General features: G+C 42.0%; 1 protein-coding gene across 6 annotated transcripts in view; it reads right to left on the bottom strand.

Annotated features, from left to right (window-relative positions):
- cacnb2a (calcium channel, voltage-dependent, beta 2a) overlaps positions 1-14,592 on the bottom strand; it is a 59,966-nt gene that overhangs the window by 8,165 nt on the left and 37,209 nt on the right. For 5 of the 6 annotated variants that reach the window (XM_044016277.1, XM_044016280.1, XM_044016282.1 and 2 more), the window contains 9 exons: positions 13,886-14,005; positions 6,696-6,818; positions 6,466-6,602; positions 6,277-6,350; positions 5,867-6,000; positions 3,776-3,856; positions 3,599-3,657; positions 2,384-2,493; positions 805-956 (listed from right to left, as the gene is read on the bottom strand). In XM_044016277.1, the coding sequence (XP_043872212.1) occupies positions 805-956; positions 2,384-2,493; positions 3,599-3,657; positions 3,776-3,856; positions 5,867-6,000; positions 6,277-6,350; positions 6,466-6,602; positions 6,696-6,818; positions 13,886-14,005 (990 nt within the window). Of the gene's footprint in view, positions 1-804; positions 957-2,383; positions 2,494-3,598; positions 3,658-3,775; positions 3,857-5,660; positions 5,681-5,866; positions 6,001-6,276; positions 6,351-6,465; positions 6,603-6,695; positions 6,819-13,885; positions 14,006-14,592 lie in introns of all 6 variants that reach the window. The other variant, XM_044016279.1, reaches the window with a different exon arrangement.

Here is a 14,592-nt window from a genome sequence, read left to right as displayed (position 1 = left end):
ATATAAACACAAGACACAAGCCAGACATACTGATGCACGTATGAACAATTACTGCAGTCGAACCGATCCATCCATTGCTAAATTAATCGGCAACTATTTTATTATTCTATTATCGATGAACAGGTTTAAAGTGTTTTTTTTTCAGCTTCTTGATGTGAACACTTTCTGGTGTGTCTTTGCTCATTGTAACAAAGAAATCATTAAAAGTGAATAGTCGAGAAAATGACGTCAGTGGCATCCCTGTACTGTAGTTTTTAATAATGTACTGTATATAACTTTTGGTAGAACAAGTGCCTTTACTTAAGATACATTAGACAGATATATTATTCATTAGTGTTAAAATGCAGGTGTATTTTTACCTCTGCCATCAATGTGTATTTGTATATTGTAATTCATTTTCTACTCTGGTCTTTATTTCTAAACAACGGTGACTTGTACACCCATTAGTGGTGGGCAATCAATCAAATAACTAGTTGAAATACAGTTTATTTTTTACCCTTTAATAAGAGCAGAGTGAAAAAAATGTTTTTTATAAATCGATCACTGAATCATTTTTTTTTTCTAAATATGCTGAATGTCACAGGGATAATTCAGTCTCTCCTATTGCGTTCACTCACTTGTTTTTATTCTTTTTTTAAAAACAAGCAGTCACGTCTGACGTGTTGTGATATCAGCAGTGACCAGTCGACCAGCAGAGGTGACTAATGTGTCGGTGAAAGTAAAACGAGACTTTCTTCAGTTATTTTTATTCATCCTCATTTTCTCTCTCTTCCCCCTTTACACTCCACGTTTTTTTTTACTTGCCTTGGGGGAGGTGATTTTGACGTAGACAATGATGGGGGCGAGGGACGTCTTCCCCAGCTGTGACGGCTGGTTGATGGTGTCGGCGTCCAGAACCACCAGCTGTAACGTGCGGGCCAGTTCAAAGATCCGCTCAATCTCACTCTGGACTTCAGCTAAAGGTAAAAAAGTAGAGAGTAGGGTGGTGTTAAAGCTGCAGTACGGTCACACAGTGCCGGCTATGGCGACTCCTCATGACTCTCTGTCTTTCTCAGTATAGCAGTGTTTTGTGTTCCGCAACGGGAGTATTGTGTTACTAAATATCTGTAAATGTGTCAGAAGTAAAGTCTACTACTAAAAAAAACTGTTTCATGGGATAAACCATTTGTGCCTCCGGTAAAAAAAAACGGTAAAACGGTAAAATAATAACATCAACGACGACAAAAGAACACTCATAAGTTACCCACTGCAGCTTTATTGCAGAGGTTATGAATGCTTTATGTTTTATATCTTCTCCCACTCAAACTTTAAATGTCTAATTTGCCACTGCACTTGTTTCTTAAATGTCGCGTCACATGACTGTAGCTGACTGAAATAAAAGCCACGCTGTAGCTACAGTATCTATGTTTTTGGAGTACACGTCGACTGTACAAGGCTTTCTGGAGAGTGAGAGGGAAGAAAAATGAGCCGTGTTCTGTTATCTCTAACAAATGCCGACTGTTACATCACACACACCCCCGACTCCAAAAGATGACGACGTGACTCTAAAAACAATCCTATGAAATATCACAGCGTGGCACAAATCCAAATCTGACAGAGTCGCACAGCCTGGCCTCACAACTTCCTGTCACGACAGAGTCTGTAGTAAACTGATCCAGACAACAAGTGAGTCACAAACTCTCATTCTTCTTCTGCTGGATTCTTCCCTAAATTGTTTGTCGTATCTTGACGCAAGTGTCTTTGATCATCCGCATGTTTGCCAGAAGTGTGGATTTCAAGCTTCATACGAAACAAAATGTTTCGGGGTTTTTTTCAAAGACGGATGGAGGTTGACGGGGATGGAGATAGCGAGTGGCACTCGCAGGATAAAATGTTTTGCACAACATATGGAGCTGCAGCCCTCGGCTCTCCAACCAAAAACACTTTTATGTGGACCAGACTGAAGTGAAATCATTGAATCTCTGTGTTGTCATAAAAAATGGATGTACTTTGTGCTTCCAGCTTTCTGCTCTTCCTGGGATCTCTCACTCTTCCGCAGTCATGCACTGATTGTTACGGTGCAACACAGCAAAGATTACCCCTCGTCACCTCCGTTGTTCTTTGGAATCTGTTTCACTCTGATCACATCTAACCCCCAATCAAGCCCAGTCAAATCAGAGTGGTTCTTGAACTTGTTATCTTGCATTTATGCATTTTATCTCCCATTCCTGACAAACGAAACTTGCCAGGGCCACTCCGGGCCATTATCATAACCATTGTCAAGAGTTACTCTAATCGCTTCCTTCCTTTCCTTTCACTTTAAGCTGGTCTCCTTGAAAGCATTATGAATCAAAACACCAGATGTTCCCAGGCAATTGTGGCAATTTTTTCAGGCCAAACGTACCCAAGTTGGAGCGTGTGTTCGAGCGTTCGATGATGGCGTGCTTGCTGGGATTGTTCAGGACCGAGCGCTTGGCCAGGGAGATGTCGGCCGTGACGCGAGTGATTGATATTCTGGGACAAAGGACGAGAAAGACACAAAAGTCAGAGAGAAACCGTTGACTTCATGTGACAAACTTGTGACAAACAAGATGGAGTCAACACTTCGGACAGAAGAGAAGAAAAACAGAAATAGATGCACATCAAGAACCAGTGAATGTTAGATACATGGACAGAAATGGACGGCGCGTTCTGTCCGTATTCTGTTTTTGTGCAACTTGAATAAAGCTTGTGAAGACTTAATAATGCAGATCAAACAGGCCAAATGGAGCAGTACCACCAAGAATCATGTGGGGGCAGCATAGCAGATAGATCGAGGAAGATAACCATACGACTCGTGACATTATATAATTTATATCATTTAAGTCAAGCTTCCATGACATATTCATTGTTGATTTCAAATGTATTACCACATAAGACTGGCAAAATAACCACTCTGTAAGCCACTGCAAGGAGGAGAACTTCAAGATATTTTTTCCCCACATGTTTACGTTGATTTTTTTATTTGCATATAAGATACAAAAGTAAAAAAATAAAGAAATTAAATTGCAGCCATTTGTGATTTACTCACTGTGGTGTTTCAAACTGCAAACTGTGTTTACCACTTACAGATGATTCATTGAATCACTCCATGGAGTCAGCTTAAATTAGTATTTAAATAACATTATTTTTTTTTTTACACACAAATCTATTTTTCTTTTTCTGGTATAATGAAAAATCAGAGGGCTCAGAATGAAGGTGGTTGACGTTCGGAGGGGGAAATAAACAGTGTAACCTGCAGCTGCCGATGGTCTGAGTGGATCTTTAGTGTTTAACTTAACGGCCTCTTTTTTCTGCTCTGGATGAGTGGATGGACTCAACATTGAGTAGGGAGAATCCTTCTCTGCTCTAGGGCCCACTATGGCCTATTAAGGACATGGAGAGGGACTATTTAAAGGAGCAGCACACATCTCTAGGCCAAACAAACTTGTTACACACTCCCTTGGCTAACCTCGGGGGACAGATAAATACCCGCCTATAGAGCGAGGAGTGAGAGACAGAGACAGAGACAGAGAGAGAGAGAGAACGAGGAAGGAAGCAGGATGAGCGCTTGTATTATAAAAGGGCACGGGGAACTTACCTCCCCTCGAATCTGTGTTTCAAAAAGTCAAAGAGAGCTTTTTGCATCATGTCGGTCACCTGCGGACAAGCAGATACACAACTGTCAGGACAGCGAACGGCGCGCGAGCATTTGCTAATATAGTCCCAGATAAACAACAAAGGCCGAGTCGTCTTTGAAATGTCGCCGCTGACGCACCTCGTAGCCCTTCAGTGACGGTCCAACCAGAACCACGGGCCGCATGGAAGGCACAACGTCATACGGAGGAATGTGTTCCGTCTTTGAGGAGGAGGAGGAGGAGGAGGAGGAGGAGGAGGAGCAGAAGAAAAACAGTTGCACTTATTTATGGGGACAAAGTAAACACTCATCGTCGCAAATCACTCGAGGGGTCAGAACAACAATGAGCGAGACAATTTAAAAGCACTGGAACATTGTGAACCATGAGATGAGACGTCTGCAGCCGGTCTGACACAGTGTAAGCCAGCTTTAATTTATACTATAACGTTTAGCTATTTGCCAACCAAATTCTAAATATCATCAGGTCAATGACATTGCGGAGCAAATTATAGCAAATTTTCGACGTTTCAAGTGAAATTACTACTCTCTTTTCATGGTTCTGATGTCACCAGGGAAAAGAGGGATCCATACAACAGGAAAGGTTAGTGAGAGGAGGGGGAGGAGTTTGAATATGGTACTGATTGAGAAGAATATGTCAAATCTGTTATGAATGGAACACTCCAAGTCAGACTGGAGCCAGACAAATAACAGCTGGTGAATATGGTGGATGAATAGGGCTGCAACTAACGATCAATGATCATTTTATAATCGATTAATCGTGTCATCGTTTGTTCCATGAAATGTTGAAAAATGTTCATCAGTGTTTCCCAGACCTGGAAATTGTGATGTTCTCAAATGTCAGACTCCATTTTTAATGATTTCTTAATTATATGATTGAAAGAAACATTTACGAAGCTTAAAACTTGTTTTTATTTATTGAAAAAACACTTACGATTTTCAGCCCTATGTATGGACATAAGCTATTTCCCAAAATTTCAAACTATGGACATTCAATGTATGGGATTCAGGGGACTTTTCCATTTCCCAGCAGACACTTTGACAGGTCACAGTAGGAAAAGCACAGGTTTAAAAAAAAAGAAAAAGAAATGAATGATGGCTGAGTTCCATTTAGCTTCCTCAGTTTCACTGTGTCCTGACATATGAACTGGACAGAGACACTGGTGCAGTTGTATGTTTCCTGTTCAAACCTTTCAAAATGTCTGCAGTAAAAAAAAAGTGCCAATTCTTTAATTAAGCAGATAATTAGACTAGTCGGTAACTAATTATTTTTTTTAATTAGTGGAGAATTATGCCTCTGTTTTAATTGTACTCTCAGACTAAAAAGGAAATAACCTACTTTTAGGCATTCTCTTGTGACATCTGAATATATTTCCGTCTACATTTGACGACGAGGCAGTGAACCGGACGCTGCTGTGCATCACTGGTGTCTGGCAGACAAGTGTGTTTAAAGGGTGTGTGTATAAGAAGGAAAAATAACAGAGTGTTCTCTTTTTTTTTATGAACTGAAGCTAATTCAGAGAATGATTTCTCTGAATTAGTTGCTTTTGTTTTAAAAGTGTTTTTTCATACATTTCCTCTGTGCAAATGTAGTTTGGTGATGAAAAATGTCATGCTGCAGACATTAAAAATGACTTTAGTTGCCACAATAATATATTAGGGCTTATACTGTGTGGTATATGTAGACTAAAAGGAATAGTTTGACAATTCAGGAACTGTGCTTACGTGTCAGAGTTCGCACTTAAAAGAAAAGATATGGCATATCTTCTCATCAAACGCTCACTGCACTGCACTACTTTTTGAAATAGATGACCAATATTCACCCAGAGATCTCACTAAATCACACATCACAGGATCACGACCGCAGGTCCGAACACAAAAACAACCACAAACACAACACATACTGTAGGATTGCAGAGGCAGAGTGAGAGGTGTGTGCAAAAGGTTGAGTCTCTATTGTACAGTTCAGGCCCCTGCGGTGCCAGCGCACTACGGCGCCACAACTTACCGACTTCTGCTTCTGCTTAGCTGTGGTGAGACGGGAGAGGAGAGAGAGAGATGTTAAGAAAAGGCATGCATGCTACTGGCCCGGGCCAAGGACGGTGGTGTGGACAAACAGGACGGACGCTGAGTGAGGCCAAGCAGCCACAGGCATTTTAGTCAGAGCCGAGCGGACGGACAGAGAAGAAGGGAGGCTGGGCTCGTACGGATTACCTTCTTAAAGAAGGCCATTCTTTTCTCTTTTGCTAGGGGTGACATGACAGTGTTTGGACAGGCTTTAGGGGAGCGCAGGTTGACGGGAAGCTCATTGTCCTCAGGGTCTAAGCCTGTGGCGTCTATGTCAATGGCTACGCACACAGACAGACGACAGCACCGTCACACAGAGGTGAACACAGGTAACGGATACATCTCAGGTTAACACAATCATAGCTGCTACACAGGGAGCACAAATTAAACATTAAACAACAAGTACAGTCACGAACAATAAAACGTGTAAATCGTTTGAGGTAATTACAACAAAAGTGCCTTCAATGTCACCTTCAACTTGTATTTAATCTATTCATGAAGGCATTTATTATCTATGGAGCTAGAGTTTTGAAATTCACCCATTAAGGGCTACTCACCAGACGAAGGAGGGGTAGATTTCCGTGAGTTAGTAACCACTTCACCTAAACTAGAGGATGAGTTTGCTCCCAATCTACAAGAATGAGAGAGATTACTAATCACTTAAATTTAAAAAATATGTATTCAAAAAACATGTTTTTTAATGATACCACAGGATTTTGGTGGAGATGGGGCTTTTTTTTTTTTACCTGGAGTGGAACTTGCCCTGTTTGGCTCTCTGCTCCTGGAGGATACGAGTGTTTTCAAGCTTCACTGGACTGGGGATGAAACCGATTTCACAGCCTTCCTTCACCAGACGTCCTATCCACCAGTCGTTGTTAAATTTCTACACAGAATAATTAAAGACGGTTGGTTACAGTGTAAGTCACCCTCTCTTCGTCGTCCTTATTTGTCCTGGCCAAGGACGGGAGCCGCTCACCTCTTTGACATGGAGGAAGTCTTTAGCGTCAAAGGAGATGGCCATGCCCGGCACGGGGACGTCGTCATCGTGATTCGGGCTGTAGCTGACATTTGTGCGGACAGCAAATGCAACTGGTTTGGTCTGCCAGGACAAACAACGGAAAATGTTGGATTGTGCAAAATAGGGCGGAACAATTCATCACTTTTGAAACAAATAAGAATTTAATCATTTTCCATTTTGGATGGTTCTGCGTTCTATTCCAATTGAAATAATGAAAAATTACATTACATTACATTACATTACATGTCATTTAGCAGACGCTTTTATCCAAAGCGACTTACAATGGAATCAAGTACAATTAGCCAGGGGTGGAATCGAACTTGCGACCATGATGTCTTTGGTACACAAGGTAGGGTCTTAACCACTGAGCCACTTCACCCCGAATTATACACACAGGAAACATTTACCATCTTACATGTCTTATCTTTATATTAGAGCAGTATAAAATAGTAGTTCATTTTATTATGACGTGGGCAATGCGCCATCTTGTACTAAATTTACAACACAGTATATATTACACTGAAGCTTGACTAATTAATTATATCGCCAAGCAAATCACAGTCACAATAAATGTCAGAGGAATCGTAATTTGACGTTTTATCTCTTTAAAATCACAGGTTTCTTGAACTTTTACGGAGGGAACTGTCTTTTATTATCCAACATTTATCGTGATAGTTATTTTCAGCCATATCAGCCTGCTCTAGGTGAGCCGTGACTTTTGTTTTTGAGAGAGAGAGATGTATAAAAATAACCAGCGTTAAAAACAGAAGCCGACTCTGACTCATCCAGACTCGGTTTATCCATTTCTCCATGAATGATGTGGCTGCTGCGCCGTCTGTCTGCTACAGGCTAAAATAATGACATTTAAAAACTCAGAACGACGCTACACGCTACAGCGCGTGTCGCAGCCGCCCCCTTGACACCGACAGTAAAAATCAGTACTTCAAGTCTTGTATTAGCTTATGACGAAGAGCACTTGCGTAAATTGTGCATAAATCAATTTCACGATCCTTACAACGGTAGAATCAATACCGTCCTTCCTATCTGATGACCTTCCTCTGTGAGTCAAACGGACCAGTGAGAAAATGCACACAGTTACCACGCAACACAAACAGTTCACCAAAACATCTACACGGAGTAAGAGCAAAAAATCTCCCCTGCCCACAGTGACGCATTACATTTCTGCAAAAAATAAAAGTGACGAGTTAATGAGGCCGATAACAGAGAGAGCTGCAACTAACGATTATTTTCATCATCGATTAATCTGTCGTTTATTTTCTCGATGAATCGATGAATCGCTCGGTCCACAAAATATCAGAAAACCTTAAAAAATGTTGTCGTCAAACCTGGAAATGATGATTTCTTTGTTATCCAGAGCAAAGAAATTAAGAAAATAGTCACATTTAAGAAGCTTAAACAATCAGAAATGTTGTTTTAATCATGAAAAAACCTTCGCACCGATGAATCGATTATCAAAATAGTTGTCGATTCATTTAGTAATCGATTCATTGTTCCAGCTCTAATTTACAATGCAAATTCAAAATGTTTACGATACAAACTGATGCGTAAACTGTCCTCCAGCAGACCTGAGGGCAAGATCTAACGGTACAGCCTCTTGTCATTTATATGGACGTTTACTAATAGATTCCAATAAGCAGGAAGAGACTCCATGTTGTTGTTGTTGTCAGCGGCCCAGAGGACGAGACGGCAGTGGAGCCACAGTGGCACACTGTAATTACTTACTAATATCAGTGATGGTTAAAATGAAACTATACCGATAATTGGCAAAAATGTCTAATATCAGCTCCCGGTAATCGACTAGGCCACAAACACATGCAGCGCTTAAGACACACCCCTTAAGGGTAAATATGTTAAGTGCTTTTGGACATAATCACGGAACCACGCTGGCTGTGATGGCACCTTGGTCCCGGCCCAGCGTTTGACAGGCATGACAGAAGTCAGCTGAAAGCCAAAGCAAATGTGTCTTAGAGTAATCTCCCCGCGCACACTCTCACACTAAATATTTACCTGCAGATGAAAGAGAGGAGAAAGGGTGGCTGAGTAATATTCAGCTGGAAGCCAAACCAAAGCCACCAGATCAGCACTTTGATGCTGCTACTCTGTTGGACCTCGTACAAATTCTGAAAAATGCTTTCAGAGTAGATTAAAATCGGTCACGTCGTAGCTGCTTTCATCAGAGCCGTCCTGCGGTCTGATTTTTCCCAACGTTAAAGATAAAAAAAGCTGCAACACGTTAAATTATCTTGTGCGGTTTCGGTTCAGCTCGGGCTGTATTTTTTTTATTATTACGATTATTATTATTTATGAGGGAAAAGTTGTTTTGAACATCCATTTAAACTTCTTTTTTTTTTATCTCGACCTTTGATCGTTAACTCTCTTTGCTTGATTCGTCTACTGTTGGCTGCTCAGCAGATGCTGTACAGTGGGTTTCTGCCAAAAACAGCTGCCTCCTACTGCTGAAAAGGAGTTGTCCAATCGCAGCCGTGACATAGCTCCAGTGGAACCTCATAGTCGGGTGCCGCTTGATTATGGCAGCTTTAAAGCAGATACAAGCAGTTTTTCTTTGACAATGATGAACCGACAAAGCATTATCATCCAACTTTGCTTTTTGTCCCCTTGCTCTATGGATCCTTAAAGCCTGTTTGTCATTGTTTTTGGTTTATTTTCTCTCCTGTGAGCCACAGCACAGTGCGCTTCAGTGACCTGCTGCACCTTTTCCTTCACAGCTGGAACATGTAACGCCACTGGCTTTAGAAGCAGAGGAAAATGTAGTGTAAAAAGAGGAGAGTGTTGCGTTCACTGCCCCACGCCTGAGCAGAAAGTCATTTTATGCAGCCTTAAATAGAGAGCTGAATATTTTTCAAGCACTATTCCATTCACCGTCAGTGTTCAAGAGCTGTGCGGGGAAGTAGGATTGATTGGATTTGTTAGGATCTGAAGCCAGTTGAGATCCTTGAAGCAGACCGCAAAGCTCAGTGAAGATCACGGCCGGTGACAATGAGGTTTTTCATTTATCATGGCTTTCACTGTCCACAGATGCCTCATTGAAACACAGCAGGTGTGAAGTGACTACGATGAGGGATTATGGAACAAATACATTAGCGTCCCATGTGGACGGCAATGTAGACACTCCATTACGTGACAACTGTGTTTGTGTGCGTGCGAGACACAGAGGTGCTCATCCGGTCCTGTACGTGCTGAGCTGGGACCAGTGGAGGACAGAGTGTCCTTGGCGTTTGCATGCACAGAGTCACATGGCTGTGTCAAGGTATGGGGTCCATTAGTGCATGTATCTATGTGTGTGTGTGTGTGTGTGTGTGTGTGCGCTCTCTCTGTCTCTTTCCTCCCTCACAGCTGCTCTGCTCTCCTGAATCCATCACTGTCCTCTGTGAAAATGAAGCTTAATGATTTTCTACAGGCGATCGTGCAAACACGCATCACAGGTGAGTGAAGGATGTGTGCATAATGGCACCTTTGCGCTTTACGGTATCTTTACATCTCCGTCCCATACAGCTCTGCCGCTCCTTATGTAACACAGGCCTTCATTATGGATGCCGTATTGACAGCACTGAGTGAGGGAGACAGATGGTGTGGCGGGTTAGGGACCAGGAAGCATATGAAGAGCAGGAGAAAAGAAAGGGAAGGCGATGGATGCGAGGAAGGAGGACAGGCGGGTGAAAGGAGAAGAAATATGTGAGGATAAGATAAGATAAGAGCGTAAAACAAAGACGAGTAGCGAGAGAGAAGGCCTTTCCGTGACTGGAAATCCTGGGAGACAGCCGTGTGGACCACAGCCAATTAACGCCACACAGCGCTCACCACAATGTCACATCACACCATGCATATTTCATTAAATAATACCTCAGAGTCTGCTTTGTACTTGCAATGACTGAGTGAAAACCTGCCCTTGCTGTTGCTCATTTGCTGCGGAGAACACGCCACAGTCTCTCCATTAGCGGCACACACGAGACGTCACACTATAAATCAAGGTGCCCATGTTGTTTCACCTTGAATGTTGTGGATCGATTTGAAATACATTTTCTTCCAGTCTGTGCTCCGGCCTCAGGCTTTCCCGAGAACCCAGAAAATGTATTATTACAGGCTAAGAGAGGAATGTTAACCTTAATCAATTTAGTGTGGGGAGATATTTCTGTAATTATCCATGGTTGATTTGGTAAGTTGTAGTCATGCACAGTCAGTAACTAGAGAAAGCACTCAGAGAGTGTAAATCAGTCCCCAACAGTGTTAATAACACTCCCATTTTAATAAATCCCAAAGACGAATCCATGTCCAGGTCACAACCAACATCTAATCTTTTCCTCCTTGGGCCATGACGTAATCCACATCCCTCGAAAATTGAATCACAATCTGTCCTTTACTTTTTGAGTTATGCAGTTATGGTGCTCACAAACAAACAAACGAACAAACAGACAAGTGTGGCCAAAAACCTAACCTCCTTGGCGATGTCATGAAAAATGAAGGCTGTAAATGTCTATGACTAAGCCACTGCAGCCACCAGCTATTGTTTTTGTTTATAGCAGGAGTGTGTTGATGTTTCCTTTCTATCATACATTGTGTATTGTGTCTGCTGTTGCTAGGGAGATTGTTGGCTGACACGAGTGAAATCTGGGATCACCTGTTATTTTCACCTGCATGATTTTTGCTTACTGTTAAAATTCAAAAAGCATAATTAGTTTTTACTCCTTAATCTTTTTAGAAGGTGAGGGCTGAATAATTTGGTTTAAAATCTCTAAGTGTGATTTTTCTGACATACATTACCTTTTGATTGGTGATACAGCTTTAAGTCGAGCTTCAGCTCAATATTTACTGTGTTTTAGATTTACAAACAAGATGCAAGGATAAGACATGGAATACATCATTTTGTTCATATCACATTATTAAAGATATGAAAAACAAGATTTGCACACAAATGATTCATTGTTCAGCCTAAAGAGAACCCACAAATTACTAGTTTTCATCAGAATAATTCATTAAAATAATTAGTTGCTTGTTCTGTAAAGTCTCAGAAAATGGTGACAAATACCAGTGTTTTGCCAACTACACAATGACGACATCATGCAGTGCATCAGGAAAATAGAAACCAGAAAACATGAAAATAGCTGGTGAATATAAGTCGATTATTTGCAGCACATAACTCTAATTGTTCTCATAGAGGCACTTAGCATTTTCCATGAATCTGGGGACCTTCTAAGAGTCAAATTTCAAATCCCTACATGTTTAATGATGGGTAAAAAAAAAAAAAAATCAATGTATCTTAAATAAAGTTGAGATAATCCACAATGACATCGTTGTGTGTTTTCACAACCTCTATTTCCAGAGCAACAGAAGACATTAAACAAGTGATTTAAGAATTCATATCATAGGTCAGGTAGAGGCAGCCAGTGATTCTGAATGTATGTATATGTGCAAACAAACTTCACGTTACAAGCATCAACTTTACCACTTTTAAATATCAGTGGTGTGCAGGGGAGGTTGTTGTGAATTACTGTCCATAAAGGCTCACAGGCAGAGAGAGAGTGTGCACTTCCTTTGACCCCAGCCTGTTCTGTTTCTGGTGGCCAGAACACTGAGAGGCTATTTTTTACTCGTCATCTGTCACGTAAAATGCCAGCAGGGGTTATCTATGCTAGGTTATCTATAAAGCCAACTTATCTTTTTAATTAGCACACCAGAGAGGGTGACTCTGGAAAACAACAACGTAGATCTGCAGGAATGATGTGTCTTTGCCAGCTAACGGCGACGCTGAGACGCGGTGCAGCAGGGAAATGTCTGCGAGAGCGGATGGACGGCCACGAGCTCTGCGATTCCAGCTAACGAGCAAACTCGCCGTGAACGGTAACACACCCAATTAAATGAGGTCTTTCTGGACACGTGCTTGAATTTTTATGCAAAAGTAGAAAAGACAAAAGTGGAACAAAAACACACAATGTGCATGGAAGATAGCGGAATTATTTCACAGATCAAAGGCAGAAATCTTAACACTGCCAGTGATTTGACTGATTCGGTGAAAGCAAGGCCTGATTGCACTTCCTCTCTGCCTGCTCTGCCGTGTGTGTGTTTGTTTATATACGGCTAATTGTGGCCCTGAGCGGAGCAGAGCAGCCGAGGCTTGGCTCTGATAAACAGAGACACTGATCCCTCCCAGGCCCCCCAACCTCTCACATCACACAGGCCCCCAACAGTGTTTTCTTCATCTGAGGAACCAGCTGAAATCATCTCCGATATCCTGTTTCCATTACAGTCACCTTGTCCTGCAGCACTGTCCACTTATCCTCCAACAGGTTTAGTACACATCTAATTAATCGTTTTAAATCTATGAGTGAGGGGCCTGCAAATCAAAGTTGCTTTCAGTCATGCACTGATTGCACAGTGGGGGCTATATTTGTGAACGGTTGCAAATGTCCACCAAAGTCGTTCTGGAGAGTCTCCAGTTTCTTCTGTTAATGTTCAAGCGAGCTCATGCCAAAACAAAGCAGGTGTCCTGCTTCCTGCATGCTCAATCCAGGTGCTGCCCCCTCACATGGCCCCTCCTCCTGCTGTTGTCTAACCCAGTAAATGTCCCTCTAAGTCTGTCATATATCAACTGCAAACTCCAGAGAATGTCCACACCCAATTCTCAGGATAGCACCTGGAGTTCATGGTTGAATAATGTCTCTGTGATAGACGGGTGACCTGTCCTCTCACCCATTTTCTGCAGGGATTTCCTTAAAGCTCCTCCATGACCGTCAAGGGATAAGAGGCAGAGAATGAATAAATATTTACAACGATGTTTTGAGATGTTGTCATCTTCCTGTTCATTTTCCGAGTAGATTGCCATGCTTCTTGTCTCATTATTGCCCCCCCCCCCCGGCTGTTTATCACTAGTTCAAAATCAGTGGAAGATTTCAAAATACAAACCATGTAGTATTCCGCTGTATGCAGTGCAGACTTATGTTCATCTTTAAACCAGCAGCAACCATACATTACATTAGTCTTCATGTTCCATCAAGACTATCCTTAGAAATCAAAGTTTAGAAACAAGCGTTTCTTTCTCGTCAGGGTCTGACCACCTGACAAACCCCAGGAAGGACGCGAACTGGACAGTGTTGATGTAGTAGAAGACTGACCTTGGCTTTGTCCAGCTGTGCCTGAGCCTGACGCTCTGCTTCTCTGCGCACTGCCTCCTTATCCTCCTCCAAGGACACATCGGAGTCTGATGGACGGCTGGTATAGGAGTCGGCCGAACCCTGTGGACACACAAACGGCAAATCTTCAGCAACAAAACACAAACACAAAAACATATACACCAAAACTTGAGCTTCTTATGGGTGCCATCAGCTAAAAAAAAAGAAGAAGCCAGTATCAGCTTCACGGTATCTTGAGGGCACTGGAGGCAACCCATTCTGTTTTTTAATGCTCTCACTCTTGAAAGAAATATTCAACATTGGAGGTCATGCAATATAAAAATTCGTAAGCACACCCACACAGACTGAAGCATTCGCTCTCACCATCAAAAGGAATGTCATTTAATCACAGGAAATAACGAGCACGAAGGACGTGCTCAATAAAACAACCAGGCATTTAATTCTGCCATCAATCACCTCGTTGTAACAAGTATCTGGAAATAATGGTCACTTTCCTTGTTTTCTGTGAAAACACACTGACGGACACAATCATAGAATCAGCAGCAGCAGCAGCAGCTCCTTTTCTATACTTAGCTCTGTCTCTCAGTTGCTCACATGACGGTATGATCTGTGACAAACATTTAAGAGAAACGTAAAAGACCTCCAGATCTGAGCTGTGTCTCTGTGTGATGTGTGGCTGCAACACATTT

The sequence above is a fragment of the Solea senegalensis genome, unplaced genomic scaffold (genome assembly GCF_019176455.1).
Source record: "Solea senegalensis isolate Sse05_10M unplaced genomic scaffold, IFAPA_SoseM_1 scf7180000014317, whole genome shotgun sequence".
NCBI lineage: Eukaryota > Metazoa > Chordata > Actinopteri > Pleuronectiformes > Soleidae > Solea > Solea senegalensis.
This window is presented reverse-complemented; position numbering and strand designations above follow the sequence as displayed.